This window comes from Pristis pectinata, chromosome 16, assembly GCF_009764475.1.
Source record: "Pristis pectinata isolate sPriPec2 chromosome 16, sPriPec2.1.pri, whole genome shotgun sequence".
In the NCBI taxonomy this organism is placed as follows: Eukaryota; Metazoa; Chordata; class Chondrichthyes; order Rhinopristiformes; family Pristidae; genus Pristis; species Pristis pectinata.
Window position 1 is genome coordinate 11,960,012 of NC_067420.1, and position 19,237 is coordinate 11,979,248.

Consider the following 19,237-nt stretch of genomic DNA (forward strand, 5'->3'; position numbering starts at 1 on the left):
GGCTAGGCAGCATCCGTGGAGAAAAGCAGGCAGTCAATGTTTCGGGTCAGGACCCTTCTTCAGGAGTCTTTGAGTTCCTCCAGCATCATAGTGTTTTTCATCTAGATTCCAGCATCTGCAGTCCTTTGTTTCTCCTTACTTGTGCCTTGTAGATGATGGAAAGGGAAGGTGAATCATTCCCACCAAGCCTCTATGTATTTATTCCCACCCAGCCTCTTCCCTCCAGTATTTATGTTGCTGGTCCAGTTGGGTTTCTGGTCAATGAACAATTGTCAGATTCATTGCAGAATCATGTTCAACCTCAGTCTTCTCACGGTCATGCCCTCTTCTCACAGTAGGAGGTACAGAAGCCCGAAGTCCCACACCACCAGGTTTAGGAACAGTTACTTTCCTACAACCATCAGGTTCTTGTACCTACCTGCACAGCCCTAACCCTACCTCAGCAATGGAACACAATAGACAACCTCTTACACTACCATAGGCTTGTCTTTGATTGTCTTTTTTTTGCACTAAGGTCTTGTTTTTGCACAGTTTTTTCACTATAATTTTACGTATAATTCATATTCTCTGTGTTGTCTGTACCTATGATGCTGCTGCAGGCAAGTTTTTCATTGTACTTGTACCTCACTGTACTTATAAAAGTGACAATAAACTCGACTTGACTTGACTTCTTTGCTATTGTCCCAGACATCATACCCCAGAAAAAAGTTGCTCTGTGGCTGTGTGACACTTCCTCTGTTGGAACTGTTTTTCCTCCATGTTTGCTTCCAAACTGGGTTGAACAAGATTCAAATACACCTTGAGATTCCACTTTATTAGCATTTTTACCGGGGAGTAAATGGAAATTAAGAAAAAAACACTGGAAAACAAAAATAAACAGAAAACAATTGGAATGTTCTTTCCACAAATACTGCTTAAACTGCTGACGGTTTCCAGCATTTTCTGTCTTTATTCCACTGGAGAGTATCTCCTCGTGGAATGTGGCATTGTACGATAGCCTAGGAGGAATGCTTCACGCTAATGTTTCATTGTAATGTTTGATCGACATTCTGATATTGTTTCTTCAATGTCTCCATTATCATGCAAGCTAATGCTCCCCTTTTGAAGATGGGTGGTAAGGAGAAGTAAAATGTTGTTTTATTCCATGCTATTCATAAATTATGTAAACTGAGACAATCCAAGCTGAGCCCTATTACCTACTGAAGACTTCTTTGGCAAGTATGTGGTAAAGAAAGATCTTGATGCCTCCATCATACCTAGGCTTACCAATATTGTTGGAATACAATACGGGACTGGTTGAGGCTAGGGCCAGATGTGGGCAGGATTTGTGGATGGGCCTTATTGTGAGTGGGACTACAGCAAGCCTCATTGTCTAACAGAAGATCCCAGGGGAACACAACGTCACTGGTCTAATCTCTCGCTAGTACCCATGGATATATGAAATAAGAGGAAAAGGAAACTGTATTGCAGGATCTGTCAAAATGTCCATTGAACAAGGCCAGCATTCCAAACCATTCAGAACAAAAATAAAAGCTATTATTTTTTTTCAAGCATAACCAATTTGCTCAATTGTTACATTCAGAATCACTGAGCTTTGCAGCATTATGTTTAACTGGGAAGACCCATCAACTTCATATACAAGTGCCTGTCTCTAACAAAAGTAAATCTGAAAGGGAGGCCAAGGCAGGGACAGTGAATCAGAAAAACTTTTACAGGGTTCATAGAAAGATACCTGCTTAAGTGAAGACTGCTCCTTGGCACCCTGACCCGGAATGGTGTTTGATGCTCTGGTATATGGTGCCCTGGCCCTGGCCCTGGCCCTGGGGAGCAGGCAGACATTGAGGAGAGTCAAGTCTCAACTCTTAATGAGTTGTGGCTGTCCTAGGAATTAATGTACCTTACCTCTAATACTTTCCTTTCATATACTCAAAGTCCTGTACAGTGCAGGACTGTTAGCAACCTGAAATATGTGTTCTGTGGTGGTACATAACCCTGCATGCTTTACTTCTATTCACTTTTAATGGCTGTTGATTAAAACTGCAAAGTGTCAACTATTGGTTCACAATAATCTGCAGTATATGAAACCATTGGAGTTGTCCTGCAGGTCACCTCCCAAGTCTTAACTGGTGTTTTAGGAGGTTGTGTTTTGCAATCCTGACAGATGCTATATCTAAGGGCTCAGCATAAATATTATTTATGCTAGAAAACTAAACTCATCTAACCATTGCCTCCATATTCATTGTACCCAGGTGTTCTGTCAGGAGTTCTTTCTGGGTATCTCACTCAATGTACTCATCTTATGCAATCTTGGTTAGTAGACGGAGCCAGCAGTGAAATAATTCATGTCTTCATTTAGATCGATGTCTGTACCAGTCCGTCCTCTTAGCGTATATTCATGCACTTGACTCAAAAATCACATCTCCTTGCGTACTTCCACCTATTTCCCCTGCTGCGATAGGGAAAATATCTTAAACTGTTTGTAGAGTACAAGTTTCATTATTTACAAGATGGTGTTGATCAGACATTTAATGTGAATCCTTTGTACTCAACATCATAATCCTTTTGAGACAGTATGTTGGTTCACCTCTACATCATTTTGGCCATCATCATGGGAATAGCAGAACAGTCCTAGCATGGTCAACAAAGGCTTGTAGTTGGTAACCATTGTGGATGGTCTTCCCAACAAGAACTGGTGAAACCTTGTAATTCCAAATATATCACCAACATCTCCTTCTCGACTTGAGTAACTTTTTCACTTTTTCTTTTGCTCACATTAGGTCAATTTTTTCCATACCTTGCTTATTCAACTGCCTGTCAAAATGTATCTTAAACAGAGTGATTGTATTTGACTCCACCAACTCCTCTAGCAGCAAGTTCCAGATATCAACCATTCTCTAAAGAAACTTTTCCCTCAAATCCTCTTTAAAACTACTTCCTCTCTCCTTCAACCTATGCTCTCCAGTTTTGATACTCTTACTATGGGAAAAAGATTCCCGGTATCCACCCTATCTCTGCCTCAATTGTCCTACCATTTGCAAATTTACTAATCATTCCTCCTACATTCACATCCAAATCATTAATACCCATCACAAACAAGGGTCTCAATACCGATCTCTATGCTACACCACTGGTCACAGACTTCCACACTGCAGCAAGGCTGTGGAAATCTGGCACAGTACTGGATCATCCCCACAAACGGGTTTTATGCCTCAGATGATGACTTCAATGCTCAACTGGCTACAGTCTGTTTTCATCTACCCACCAACCTAGATTAATCACTTCCTTCCACATAAAGACACATTTGCTTTAAGCTTGACATTATGTTGATGAATTTTCTGAACACTTGAAGTATGCAAAGGTTTTCCTTCTTTTGCCTTTGCAATCCGGATGTTATCCTAATTGCATAAATAATGCAGGGACCCCTGCACCATTTTTTCCATATTTGCCTGGAATATCTTTGACAATAATTTCACCTCATTGCTTTGTATACCTTGAGGGTTTTAATTGTCAAGTAATTTTGGCTGACTTCACATTAAGCTAACCTTAGGTGTGAGACAAATCTAATTTACGTGGTTAAAATATCTACCTTCAATAGCTCTAGCATGGATCCAATCACTCTCCGACACTTGCACCAAAACTATATGTTGTTCCAGTTTATTTAGTTTTATTTTGCCTAGGTCTTTACTGCATAAATTTCAGATCCAAATTCACAATAGATTAGTTTGATATATACAGGAGCTTAGTGCTCTTTAATACTTGTGTATCAATCCTTAAACATATCCTGAAGCTTCTTTAAGCACGGTTGTATGTTCATGCTAAATAGAATTTTCTAATCCCTCCTCAACTTTTTCAGCCAATCTCTGGCAGTGTTCATGTAATCAATTACTCTTATCATTCGCTTTGTCTTTTGCCCATTATGGAGTCATAGAGATACACAGCACGGAAACAAGTCCTTCAGCCCACTACGTCCATGCGAACCATTAAGCATCCATTTAGTCTAATTCTGCATTAACCACAATTTATTCTCCCCACATTCCCATCAACTCCCTCCAGATTCTGCTACTCACTTGCAGACTTGGGGCAATTTTGAGGCAAATTCATTTACCAACTGTCATATCTTTGGGATGTGGAAGGAAAACAGAGCAATTGGGAGAAAGCCAGGTGGTCATGGGGGGAATATGCAAACACCACAGACTACCAGAGGTCAGGATTGGGTCACCGGTGATGTGAGGTAGCAGCTCTACTAGCTGCACCACTGTTGCCACTCACTGAACATTCTATTTGTTCTAATATGCACAAGGTCTTGTCAGAACGTGTTCTTAGTTCCATTGTTCTGCTTAATAACAGCACCTTGCTGAACTTCTGGTCTCATATACCTCTTCTCAACAGTCTGAATGTGTCAATGTTTATGTTGATGTCTTAATAATTGTTAATTTTTACTTTCATTTTGAAATCATTGTGCTTTTTAACACTTCTACCTCAAATACTCTCCCCTAATTGCTCAACTTCTTCAACATAATGTAAGCCTCAGTGCTTATCTACTTTAATTGTTCCTTTGCCACTGGGACACAGTTGTCATCACTTTGGCTTGCTTTACCATGTTTCACCTACTTACAGAGATTATACACCCTTGTGTTCCACAGGTGAAACATCTTTCTGCTCTGATCTGCCACATTTGTGTTGAATGATTCCCATTGCAACTGTAGCAGAGCTTCCTGCCAGACCCACTTCTAAGGCTAGTCTTAGCTATCATTAAAGATATTCTTTTGGCCAAGCAACTGATCATTGTTTGTTAGTGTCCTGTAAAACATGTCGGACTGCATTGCATTGTTGTTACACATTTGAAGACATATACAAGCAGTTACAAGTGGTATTGAATTTCGGCTTGGTTAGTATTTCAGGATCAAACTGAATTAAATAAAGATTGGCAAATATGGAACAGGAAGTCTGCCTTTTAGCCACAAAGGAGTTCTAACCAGCTCACTGCAAACTGTTATTTTTCCTTCATTTATACCATGTTAAGTATTTCTTAAAACATACAGCAAAAGCACTGTTAATTTAGCATTATGTTCAATTACCTAGAGAGATTTATTAAAGACATTTTATTTGGTTACAGTTTTTGAGAGACAATCTATTCAAATGCATTGAATATTTGTTACAGGCAATGCTGTAATTAATGGCTTAATGTGACAAACAGCTTTCAGGTTTCTAACAAAATCTGCCAAAATTTAATAACCTTCTATTAAAACCACAAAAAAAGTGATTAGAAATCATTCATACAGCCACACAATAAAAAAAACACAGCAAATCCTTCACTTTCTCTGGGAACAAGGTTAACATTGACAAAAGATAATTATTTTCCTACAGTTTTGCCTCTGCAGTATGTCATCTGAATAGTTTATCATTAGAACTCACTTGTCACAATGACAGCCATCCTTTTGAAAGGAAACCATGTCCCAGGGTGTACAAACAACAATGTTCAAACTCTGGAAATGTGCCAACACTTCAATATATGCTTATTTCCCAAATCACTGTTTGTCCAGTTTCCATTTAATGTGTCTGAAGGCTTCGATAGTGCAGTTCTTGCCATAATTACCTCATCAACTGGATTAATGCCTACTGCTTACATATTTAATATTATTTAATTTGATTAACTTGATAAAGCCTTGGGCTATTACTCCTAGATCAAACATCAGGATGCACCTACTGCAGACCTCAGCTAATCAACCATGAGGCAAGTGTGAGGTATTAGGCAACTCTGCCCCGCAATCTTTGGCCTTCCACACACTCTAGATGGACTTAAGGAGTGTGCAAAAAAAGTTTGTAGAAATATTGGTCTGTTATTTGCACCAAAACAACCTACAACTCCACAAAGCTTGGACCCTCCTGGTGTACCCAATTTCTATTCTTTTGATATGCTAATCTTTATGATTTTTCATGAAAAAAATCCTCTGCTTAGAAGCTGTTCATTATCACAGATGTGTACAAAACAGGATGAAACTTGCCTGTAAAAAAAAGCCAAATTAAAATTTAGATGAGAAAAGATATTTTGTCTTTGAGGGTTCACAGCACAACCACATTGTTTCCTTGCCATCCCATTGACTAATGGATTCATTTCACCTACTTCTAGGTGAAGTGGGGGGGAGTGGGGTTTGGCCTGGAGTATGCTATCCAAATGTCCCACTGACTGGCAGGAGCATGGCTTCTCCTGACTTGGGTTTCCCCAGGCTACTCCGAAAGCCCCAACCCTACTTAGGATTATGCCTATATTTAAATGGAAATTTCCTGAGTATTTCCTGGTCCCTGTGGTTGATGACTGCAATTTTAGCATCAGTTGGAGGGACAGTGACATTAATTTGTAAAGGATAAAATCAACTATACAAACTGAGTCCTTCTCGTTATAGACATTTCCAAATGTGCACTTTTGCAATAAACTAGTAGATTACCTTCCAGAGGAAAATAAAACCATAAATGCCCCATTTTAATGACAAGTAGAAGCAAACTATAAAATTAGAGAATAATGTGAACAAGCAATTAATAATAGGAAGTCCACCCATTCCTGACTTGGTTTGGGGTTTACAAAGGGCATTGATTGTAATACATACAAACCTCAAATTAATTTTGGATTAAATGCATTTTAAATACGTGACTGATCTTCAATTATTCTAAAACAAAACTGTTTTAAGATACATAATATGAACTTAAACTAAAACATACCACACCATAATTCAGCCTTATTCATTTTGCCTTGCATTTGCAAAGGATAAAACAGAGGGCACAGCCCCTGAAAAAAAATGAAGCCTGATGATCATGCGTTGCAACAGGATCATCAGAGTTTAGCTAAAGCTACCAAAAGATTAATGTAAACAGTATAAGATTTTATGCATAGGAATGAATGAGCACTCCAGCTCATTGTCTTAAAAATTCTGCAAGGTCTCCATAATTCAACATATTGTTTGCAGTATCTGACCAGACAGCAAACTGAGCTCCATCCATCTCTGTAGCCACTTGGTTGCTACGTTCCAAAGTATGGTTGCTACCCCCAATCATTGCATCACAATCTGGGCACTTGGTTATTTCCATTGCACCTCCACATTCTGTGATAACATAGACATGTCCATTTGGACACTTGTACCAGTGGCCTTGACGAAGGCCCATTGCCTTGACTATCATTACTCTCTCTGTGTCAGATATACCAAGACCAGTTTCAGGCAGAGCCAACTTCAATTTTTCCATGTTTTCTTTAACAACCTTTTCATCTCCTTCAGTGAATTTCTTTGTGCCTTCGAGGATTTGCTGCACACATGCAACAGTCTGTTCTGTTGAAGAGTCCAGTTTTTTGCCTGATGCCTTATTGTACCGAACATAAAGGTCAACAAGGAACGTAAGCCTTTGAATTTCACTTTGCAAGTCTTTAAGTTCCTGTTCTGTAAATCTCTCTCGATGTTTATTTATCCATTTCAGACACTCATATAACTTAGTATTAAATTTTGCCTTCATGGTATAATGGAATTTCACTTCTTGACTTTTAAGTTCAGCAAGCCTAGAAATAAATGCAATTTTATTTTCAATAACAGTCAGACTGGATAGTGACAAGGCAGGTGACTTCAATGAGCAGAACAAGTCATCATGCAGATCTGGAAACTGTTGGGCTATGATAGAGTGCGTGTTCAATAGAAATAGTAAATCTTTTGCCGATTGCTTCATTTTTTTTACATCCCCAAGGACCAACTTCTTTACTTTTTCAATTTCACAGAGGCTCTTTTTTATTATTGCTCCATAACGCAGACTCTTCCTAATGGGCGTTCGGCACCTTGGGCAGTCTTTTAGCTTTATAATCATATCACTGCTTTCGTTCTCCTCATTCATGTAACGGTCAAAACCAGTCACCTCAAAAATATGGTGACAGTCTTCGAGTTGAACAAACCTAGCATCAGGTTCTTCTTCAGTTCCGAAGAAAATATCAGTGAGATCATCACGGTGACACACGCGACATTTATCCGGACAAGGTTCACCACAGAGTCCGACACAAGGATGCCGACATTTCAGCAATTTCTTGCAAGGCTCATTGCAAGGTTGTCTGTCACATGGCTCCGAGCAGAGCTTTTGACATTTATAATGCTTACATGCCCACTCACAAGGCTCCACACAAGGAGTACACAGGTCTCCACACTTTCTCCCACATTTACTGTGCTTGCATAGGTTTTCACAGCGCCTCTGACATGGAGGGCACTGGTTTGTGCAGGGCTCCAAACACTCATGGGAACAGATCAGCAAACGTTTGCATGGTTGTTTGCAACTCTCATGGAAGCGACCCTCATAGCAAAGATGACAAGACCCAGGACAGTTATGATAACAGTCCAAGAGGGCACGACATTTTTGTTTGCAAGGAACACAGTTTCCAATCTTTGCAGCTTCTTTTATGTAACATTCTACTTGCTGGACATGACCACACTTTAGAGTTATCTCGACTTTCTTCTTGCACGTTCCACAATTTTGTCCACAAGTTGCAGCACAATTATGGCCACAGTATAGTATTTTTGAACAGGGTTCATTGCAGCAAAACTCTGCTGGGTTCTTAGAACAAGGCACCTTCTGCAAATGTCCACATTTAGGAATTATTTTATCTACCTTTACCTGACACTTGCCACACCTCTCATAACATAGCTTTGTACATCTATGCCCAGCATCACAAATCACTTTCTGACACGGTTTCAAACAATTAAATTTCTTGTGGTCCACATCATACGGATGACATGCTCTTGTGCACACGTGACCACAGTCCAGCCTGTACTCACACGGCAGACTGCAGCCTCCCTCGGGCACTTTACTGAAATCGTCCTTTTTGGACACAAAGGTCGTTGTTTTTGGGTGGTTCTGGCAAGACAGCAACAGTGAGCGACCAATATTGCCTCTTGCATGCAAGGTATGCATGATCTTGCTCCACAGAGGAACATTTGCGAGAATGCTCATGTTTCCTATGCAGTAAAGACCTTTCTTGGCTCTTGATAGTGCCACACAGACTCTGTTTGCTATTTGCAAAAATCCAATTTTGCCTGATTCATTGCTTCTCACCAGAGAAAGCAGGATAATGTCATTCTCCTCTCCCTGATATTTGTCGACCACGTGAACCTTCACACCAGCATACTTCTCAGAAGGCATCATTTTGCGCAGACAGAAGAGCTGCCCTGTATAGGTGGTGAGGATCGTGATCTGAGAAGGTGAGTAGTCCTGACAGATGAGGTAATGACACAGTGCGACAACAAAGGCAGCTTCGTGCTGATTTTGATGGCTTTTGCCTTCCCGGATTTCCTCTTCGGGGAAATCATGTTCTACAAAGAACAGATTTGTTGAAATTCCCTATGGAGAAATTGTGGAGAGAGAAGAGAGGAATTTCAAAAATAATGCAAAGATTACCATGATCAACTAAAATTGTTCTGTACAGCTTAATTTGAACTGGAAGGTTATTTACTGTAAGATTATGGAAACTTTAAGAACCACGTCCATTTTTCCAATGAACTTTTTGCAGAAGGAAAACACGATGATGCTGGAGGAACTTAGCAGGCCAGGCAGCATCCGTGGAGAAAAGCAGACGATCAACATTTTGGGTCAGGACCCTTCTTTAGGTCCTGACCCGAAAAGTTGACCGCCTGCTTTTCTCCACGGATGCTGCCTGGCCTGCTGAGTTCCTCCAGCATCATTGTGTTTTTCATCTAGATTCCAGCATCAGCAGTCCTTTGTTTCTCCAACTTTTTGCAGAAGTCTATCACTCAACTTTAGAGGATTAGTTAATTCCATTGCCATCCAGGCCACCAAGTGTTCAATAAGCATTTCCTCAACTGAAATTGAACTGTTCTGGCTATCTGACTGGGGACACAAGTTAGTTGAGGTTATCCCAATTACTGGAATTATGTATTATGTGTTAGGGTCAGCAGGTGCTACCAGTTTCAGCATTAAAATGGTGTTCAGGCCAATTTCAAGTCAGCATTTCTGGAACTTTCATTTGGAGGCTCCTGCGGCTAATGTTCCTCGGGATGACAATTCAGTGTGTGGGAGGCTGGGTCAAATCTTGGACATTGTCCTGCAGAATTGGGGATTTAATTTTAAATATACTTCGATATTCAAGCGACTGAGGTGAGAAGGCACACCAGTGTTCCCTAACTAAAGCTTTTGTAATAGCAAATTTGTCAGTGAATCAGTAAATCATCGCAGCAACAGTAAATACTAGTCATTTTTCACTCATTTCATTCCCCACAATATGTAATCACAAATCTAAAAAATGTAGGTCTAACCTTAATGTTTTCATAATTCATTACAGATGGGTGATTCTCCAGCTGCTCATAGATGTGAGGAGTTAAAAGCTCAGCAATTTCTGGTCTCATGCGATGCTGGACAAAAGAAAAAACAGAATTAACACTAGTATATGAATATGTACAAAGTAGGAGCAGGCGTAGACCACTTGGCCTCTCAAGCCTGTTATGCTATTCAATAATATGATGGCTAATCTGACTGTAATATCAACTGGTGTTCTTCCAGTCTCTTTCTATACACTGCTGCTGTCAGAGGACTGGAGAGTGGCAAAATGTTACACTATTGTTTGAAAATAAAGGGATGAGGGATGAGACCAGCAAATACAGACCTGTCAACTTAATCTCGACGGTGTGAAAGCTTTGAGAGACATCGATAAGGACAGGTTATGATCTGATATATTAGACGCTTCAATTACATCACATTTGTAAATTCCAGCAGACAATCTTCCCTCATAAAACAACCCATCACTTCACTCCTACTGATAACTTCTCAAATACAGCAAGGCTCACACCAGGAAAGGAAGATGGGTGTTACAAGTTATATACGAAGCATGTCAAAAGGGAGAAGAAAGTTGGTGTCATGGGTGAGGTGACTTTGGTTGGTGAATGGGGGAGATGGGTCTTGGGATAGCAGTGAGTAAGGCAGCATGATTGAGTAAAATCCGACGTGGGCAAGGAGTTGTGAGGGGTCAGTATCAAAGAGAATGGTGCATGGATGTTTTTAGGTATCGGGAGAAAGTAATCCAGGAGCTGCTCAGACAAGGCATATGAAGTGAGGGGTGGAGTGCAAAACGGTGGACGCACACACCAAATGGAAACATTTCACTTTAGTATATATATCCAAGTCATTCTTCTTGTGGTGCTAAATTGGAATAGCAACCATCAGTATATGACGCACTCTCAATGGTGTTGTTGGTCTTTGGTTCTGTTCCAGAGCTGTGTCAGCTGGATCTATTGCTGTAGCATTAGATTGAAATACGTGTTATAGATATGGAAACCATGGGAACGTGACTCCAAGGGAATTTTCAAACAAGTAAGCATCAAGCAACAAAAATTTAGGAGGCTGCAATTATTTTACTTACTGCTCCTTATATCCACTCCAGAAGGAAATAATTTGTGAGGGCAGGGTTTAGTTCATCACAAACAAGTACAGCATTAACATTCACCTTAATATGGCAACAGGAGGGCCCTTTAAGCCCCGAAAGGAAAATGTTTATTATTTGTGTTTGTATTGCTCCATTAAGATAGGAAAGTGAAGTACTTTTAATATGTTGAGAGATTAAAAGGTGGACCTGGGTGCCCTTGTTCATGAATCACTGAATGTTAACATGCGAGTCCATCAAGCAATTTGGAAGAAAATAGTACACTGGTCTTTATTGCAAGAAGATTTGAATACAAGAGTAGAGCAGACTTACTGCAATGAAATAGTGCTCTGGTGAGATCACATCTGGAATATTGTAACCAGGTCTAGCCTCCGTTCCCGAGGAAGGAAACACTTGCAATAGAAGGAGTGCAGTAAAGGTTTACTATATTAATTCCCGAGATGAGGAGTTTGTTGACTGAAGAAAGAAATGTCTGAAGTCAAGAACAATGAAAGATGATGTCATTAAAATGTGATCTGTAGGGTTGATGTTGCCCCAGGCTAGGGTATCTCAAACCTGAATCAGAGTCTCAAAATATGGAGGTGGCCAGTCAGGACTTTAATGAGTAGTGGATTGTTGGAATTCTCTACCCAAGAAGACTGTGGTGTTTCAGTCAGTGAGTATATTCAAGACAGAGGTTAATAGATAGAGTAATAGAGCAATACAGCACAGATACAGGCCCTTTGGCGCAACAAGTCCATGCTAACCATGGTGCCCACACAGCTAGTCCCAACTTCCTGTGTTCGGCCTTATCCCTCTAAGCCCCACCCCTCCATGTACCTATCCAAGTGTTTCTTAAACGATACTATTGTACCTGCCTTAACCAATTCTTCTGGCAGCTCGTTCCATATGCTCACCACACTCTGCGTGAAAAAGTTGCCCCTCGGGTCCCTTTTAAATCTTTCCCCTCTCACCCTAAATCTGTGTCCTTTAGCTTTGGACTCCCCTACCCTGGGGAAAAGACTGTTATCATCCAAATTATCTATGCCTCTCATAATTTTTAACATTTCTCTAAGATTGCCCTGAGGAAGTAAAGGGTTAAAAACTGTACCTGCAGCCATGCATATAGCTGATGGAAAAATACCTCGCAAGCAAGAGCACGCAATCTGCTAACTCAATGGATAGGTGTGAATTACTGTGTCCGGAACCTTGGTTGCAGACCAGTTATGCTGGACAATAAGGGTGGTGGGTGCAATAAACAACGAGTGGGAAGCTTGTCCTAAACAATGAGGGTGAGACCTGTCTTTGAATCTCTTGATTATAACTCAATTAGGTTGGACAATAGAGTGCGATGTCTGTCTCGGGATCTCTGAGGCCTGACCAAAACTTGAGGCGCCACATTCATTAAGTGTGCATGACAATATCTGTATAAATCACTGTCTGCTCCTTTGCACTGCGGAGACCTCCGATAAAGACTCTACCTGAGAGTTTAAGGAGAATTCTCCTGCAGTATGAAACGCATTTTGACGGAATTAATCTGTGGCACTGTGTTACTTTGCAGCAGACAGGAGTGGGAACTTAAAATCGGGATAACAATTTGGCGAGCCCAGCCAGGAGTCCAAGACAAGGTTTCGGAAGCGGCGTGAGTGATCGACGGGGATAACGACTACCTGAGACGGAAGGGCCCACAAGGTAAGATTCACCTTGATCCCTCTCAGGGAGTCGGACACCTAATCGATCCGTTCGCTTGTCGAATATCCTCTGACGGACTCCTCGTGAACCTGTCTGAGTGCCACAGGTAAGAAGGGTTTGGGGTTCAAGTCCCCAGTTAGTTTCAAGTTCAGGGTTCGAGTCCCCAGTTAGTTTCGCGTTTGCGGTCTGAGTCCCCAGTTTTGGGTCTGGGGTTCGAGTCCCCAGGTTTGGGTTTTAAGTTTGTGAATTTTAAAGTTTTGAGCTCTAGGTTTTGAGATCAGTTCTCCGGTACTACCACCCTGCCTCAGACCGGTTCTTAAGAGGGGAAATCCCCCACGGGAAGGTCAGGAACCTGAAGTGGGTGAAGGAAAGGGACCGATCTTATAATCACAGCGATTTGTACCGTACGATCGGAAAAAAATGGGACAAACTCTCGCTGTCTGGGTCCAATACCCCACTATCTAAGTTATGTAAAGACGATCCGAAAAATGAGAATAACTTCTGTAAATTATCGGCATGCCTCAATAAAAAAAATTGGGAAGTGAAATATGGTCATTAGGGGGAACTTGGGATGTGGATAAGTGCCTAAAGGCAGAAAGGGCGATTTGGGAGCACAATACAGGGGAAAAAAATGGAATAATATTAATGTCTACTTGGAGAAAAACGGCCGAAGACCTAACAAATAAATCTAAACAGAATAGTTGGGAGCATAATGCGTGCAGAAGGGGGATTAGTGTGTGTGATGAAAAGGGAAATCCTAAGAGTTGGGAAGTTCTGAAGTCTCAGTGTGGAGACCACGATGCTGAGAGGAACAGAAGGGAGAGGGAAGGGGTAGATCAGGAGAATAGGGAAAAATGTAGGAATAAAACTAGAAAAAAATAAGGATAAAGTGGAGGTACCTCCCGACATGTCTGGTGTGCCCCTGTTGTTTCAAGGTAATGATATGGATGAAAATGAGGAGGATTGGATGGTCTGACCCACAGCCCCTTCCTACCCCCCCGCTTCACCGACGCCCCCATATAATGCGACTAGTCCGCGAACCGTTCCACTCTCACCACCAACGACTGCTAGCCAAGTCCCGCCCCAAGGACAATTCCATGGCCCTATTGTGTCCTGAACTAGGAATCAGCTTAGACGGAGAGAAAGCCCACATGCGAACAGCTCTAAGGCCACAGACAAGTGATGGGACTTTTTGGTAGGGGACAGACCTTTAGTAGACCCACAGACAGACATCTATTATGACTCCGATTCTACCACTGATAGTGATGACCCTAAAGACCCCGGCCCACCATCTATGTTGAAAGAGGTAAAGGGTATCTAATGCAACCCAACGGCCCGAGAGCCCCAGCGTACAGACCCCCTTACGTGCCAGTACCGCCCCCTCGTAATTACCCAGGACCCAGGGGACCCCAACAACCCGCACCGGCGAGCGTCAGGTCGACAGGATGCTACCTTTGTGGGGTACCTGACCATTGGCGGCGGGACTGCCCCCGCTACCGCCAACAGCAGACTAGACCCCCCGGTAAACAACAACCTTTCTCAACTAGCAACCCGTTTTCCGCCTGACTAGCTGTGGGAAGTAGCCATTCCATGTACCCTACCCTCACCGATGAACCTATCGTCAGTTTATTAGTTGAGGGAAAACCGATCCCCTTTATGATAGATACGGGGGCCAATACCTCGATCCTCAAAGCTCCTTGTATCGCCCAGCACGATTTTAAACTGCCCACGGCCACGGTTCCATTGAGTGGGTAAGGAGGGTAGAGCAGTAAGAGAGTTCAAGTGCGTACTGAATTGTGGAATCAGTCAGGCTTGATGTCCCCTCACATCACCCTGTCAGTTAATGAGGGTCATAAACCAAAGGAGCTGGGATTCCTAGCCCACCGACTTGAGGCGCAGGCAGACACAGGCCTTTACGGAGTTCCCCAGATACTGCCAGAAGAGACCCTTACATTACCTCACCCTTTTCTTGGTGACAGGCTGTTTACTCCACCATCAGCCCCACCGACTCCTTTCGGATGAGCCAACCCCCGATTTATGGGCCGCGTCGAAAGCTGAGGTAGGATTCACCCCAGTGACCCCAGTCCAAATCTGTGTAAGACCGGGAGCACAACTGCCTTCCGTCCCATAGTACCCACTTCAGAGAGAGGCAGTTGACGGAATAACTCATTTAATAGATTTGTTCTACAAACAGGGCATCCTGGTTCCTTGCCAATCGCCCTGCAACAGTCAGTGGTTGTTTATTCCTCCCATACCGTAATGGCACTCCTGACCTCCCATCAGACTCAACACCTTACCCAGGCCCGCTTAAACCGATATGAGGTAGCGCTCCTGAATAACCCACTCCTCGCTTATGTAAAGAACCTCCTCCAAGCCAGCCATCCGTCTCCCTAACAAATTGGCCATCATTAAATGCTCGGCTCACCTTTCAGACGCCTGCCTAGTAACACAGGGCAATAACAGGGCAGACGCAGAGGCTAAATTGGCAGCACACCAGTGGTCTAAAATCGTTTCGACTGCGGAAAAACAGGCAGTTGCCTGCAAGCCAAAGAAAACAACGCAGGGCACTCCAGACATGGTCACTGTGCAGCACTTACAGGGGGACGCCCCTGACTCAGAAAAACAAGTGTGGAAGGTGCACGGGTGTACGCACTCTGCGCCATATGGCCTCTGGATTACTCCAGTCTGCCAAGTATGTATACCTGATTCTTTGTTACCGATGCTTATTGACTGCCTCCATTTTGGCACCCACCTTGGCAAGGAGGGAATGAGTAACATTTTACTGCGTATCTGGTGGCACCTCAGATTGGAGGAAGCAGCACAAGGCAAAATACGATCGTGTTTGATATGCCAACAAACCAACGCTGGGAAAGAGGTGAGGTGCACCCCAGGCAGAACCCCCTTGCCAGGTGGTCCTTTTGAATGTATACAACTTGATTTTATTAAATTACATTGTTATAAGTACTGTCTTGTTATTGTTGATGTATTTAGTAGATGGATTGAAGCTTTTCCAACCACCAATAATAAGGCCTCAACGGTGGTGAAGTTATTGCTTACAGAGATCATACCAAGGTTTGGGGTACCCCAACAAATAAGTTCAGACAACAGTTCCCACTTCATAGGGAAAATAAATAAGGAATTGTGCAGGGCACTGCATATCGAACAGCAGTTCCATTGCACCTACCACCCTCAGGCAGGGGGTATAGTAGAACAAGCTAACAGCACCCTGAAGAATAAATTAACTAAATTAGTATCAGTGACAGGTCTAAATTGGCTGAAGGTTCTCCCCTTAGCATTATACCACATGAGGATTACCACCCACCGCCCCCCCCCCCCAACCTTACACTCGGCCACTGGGGTGTCAGCTGCCAAAATTGTATATGGACATCCGGGAAGAACCCCATGGGATGCTGACACCCAGCCCCCCTCCCAGGTTGACCTTAATATCATGGGGGATGAACTGCAAAGGTATTTCAGACAACTTAAGTCCTCTTTGAAGTTTCTTCATTCATAGGTGGAGAGTGCCTTTAAACCACTGGAAGGACAGGATGCGGAGTTGCCTGACCTGGACATCGGAGATTCGGTACTGATACGGGATTGGGAGCGCCCTTAACTGGGACCTCGGTGGAAAGGCCCCTTCCAGATACTACTCCAGACTCCTGCAGCTGTGAAAGTACAGGGCCAGGAATGCTGGATTCATCTGAGTGACTGTAAACGATGGCCACCGGAAGGAAAGTGATGTTTCTTAATTTTGGACTACTTACCATTACCGGTACTCTTGCATGGGCATTAGAGGATAATAAACAACTACACTGGAATCGCACCATTTGCTACTCCTTGGCAGAATCAGTCTTTTTGTAGCCACACCAAGCTGGAGCCCCAGGGCCCTCTTAAAGTACGAACACTCAAAAACAAAGTGTATTGGGCAGATGGGAACTTACGGGACGGTGCTGCCAGGTAAATACTTGCAAAGAACAGTAACAGGTCCTAGTAGCACAACTAGCCACCAGTCCTTCTCCCGCTGCTTCAACGGTAAAGGATGGGGTTGTGGGATAGCGATCATAAAGTACACGATATCATGTGCCACCACCATTTGTACAGAGAGAAAATGTGGATTTAAGGGGGGATGGTTTAGGTGTGAGTGTGCCGCCACTAGGTGTGTTACGTTACTTGCAGGGGAGAGATGGGTTTGTGGGGAAAGGAACGGGACCCATGTGAAATTGCCTAATCTCTCTTTAGAATGGCTAACCAGGGAGAATTACCTGAGAGAACATGGGAGAAATGTTGTTGGAATCTCTTGGTATTCTCAGATGCCCAGTCCACAGCAATCGGGTAATGTAACCTGTTACCGGGTTAAGGAAGAGTATGTTTTCCTCTTTAATGGTACTTACACTACCACCACCCCCACTCTGCCAGCCTGGTTTGCAATGGGAACGATCGGGCCGGTCACGGTCCCCTGCCCCGAGAAGGCTCACATCCGACGAAGACTTGTGGTGCGGTCAGTTAGCGAGGAGTTCTGTGAGGACTGGATTACGTTGGGATCTCCCTTATTGTCGTTAGGCTATGGGTTTCTGAGTACTCTCTCTCTGGGGGGTTCGGCAGGAACTATAGCTGCAAAAAACCGGAACTACCTTATTTGTGGACTGGCCGTGCTAGGAAACAGTACCATAAAGGGCCTGGAGGCAGTAAACCAGGGACTAGCGGAGCTTCGACTTTATGCCCAGCAGACTTAGTATGCTGTGGACTACCAGTTAGCTCAGCAAGGAGGAGTATGTGCCATAGTAGGGGACAAATGTGTCACCAATGTGAGAGATGAGTCCTACAACATTTCCCATGCCATTCAGGACATTCAGAAGCAGATAGATAGCTTCAGACAGGGGCTTACAGGAGGGGCGGGTTGGTTGGGGTGGCTACTAGGAGGATCAGTGGGGTTAATCATTATTATTATAGCATACTGTGCGGTGCTGGCCTGTTTAAATACCTGTTGCAAGGTCCTTATTTGTAAACTCTCGGCTCCGTTCTCATCACCCCTCTAGATTATCATGTAATGATAACAGGAGGGAATGAGGAAGTAAAGGGTTAAAAACTGTGACTAACTGTAGCCATGTATTTGGCTGATGCAAAAATACCTCGCAAGCAAGAGCATGCAAGCTGCTGACTCAATGGATAGGTGTGAATTACTGTATCCGAAACCTTGGTTGCAGACCAGTTATGCTAGACAATAAGGGTGGTGGGTGCAATAAACGACAAGTGGGAAGCTTGTCCTAAACAATGAGGGTGAGACCTGTCTATGAATCTCTTGATTATAACTCAGTTATGTTGGACAATAGGTGCAATGTCTGTCTTTGGATCTCTGAGGCCTGACCAAAACTCGTGGAGCTGAATTCATTAAGTGTGCGTAACAGTATCTGTATAAATCACTGTCTGCTCCTTTGCACTGCGGAGACCTCCGATAAAGACGCTACATGAAAGTTTGAGGAGAATTCTCCCACAGTATACTGCTAATAAACGCGTTTTAACAGAATTAATCTGTGGTACTGTGTTACTTTGCAGCAGACAGGAGTGGGAACTTAAAATCGGGACAACAGCCCCTCATTCTCCTACATTCCAAGGAATAAAGACCCAGCCTGGATAACCCTTCCCTATAACTCAGGCCCTCTAGTCCTGGCAACATCCTCATAAATCTTTTCTGCACCATTTCCAGTTTAACCATGTCTTCCCTATAACAGGGTGACTAAAACTATACACAGTACTGCAAGTGCAGCCTCACCAGTGACTTATATAACTGCAACATAATGTCCCAACTCCTGTACTCAGTGCTCTGACTGATGAAGACCAGCGTGCTAAATTCCTTTTTCACCACCCTATCTACCTGCGATGCCGCTTTCAATGAACTATGCACTTGTACTCCTAGGTCCCTCTGTTCCATTACACTCCCTAGTGCCCTAACATTCATAGTACAAGTCCTACACTGGTTTGACTTTCCAACATGCGTCACCTCACACTATTCTGTATTGAAATTCATTTGCCACTCCTCAGCCCACTTATCTAACTGATCAAGATCCCCCTGTAATCTATGATAACCTTCTTCACCATCAACACCACCTCCTAATTTTGTGTCATCTGCAAACTTACTGATTTGCATCCAGTTCA

The 19,237-nt window shown here is 43.0% G+C and overlaps 1 protein-coding gene across 7 annotated transcripts in view; it reads right to left on the reverse strand.

The window, feature by feature from the left end:
- Positions 1-5,092: 5,092 nt before the first annotated feature.
- Positions 5,093-19,237, reverse strand: part of znfx1 (zinc finger, NFX1-type containing 1) — a 56,682-nt gene continuing 42,537 nt past the window's right edge. For all 7 annotated transcript variants that reach the window (XM_052031547.1, XM_052031546.1, XM_052031549.1 and 4 more), the window contains 2 exons: positions 10,293-10,388; positions 5,093-9,360 (listed from right to left, as the gene is read on the reverse strand). In XM_052031547.1, the coding sequence (XP_051887507.1) occupies positions 6,910-9,360; positions 10,293-10,388 (2,547 nt within the window). In that variant the 3' untranslated portion in view covers positions 5,093-6,909. The remainder of the gene's footprint in view (positions 9,361-10,292; positions 10,389-19,237) is intronic.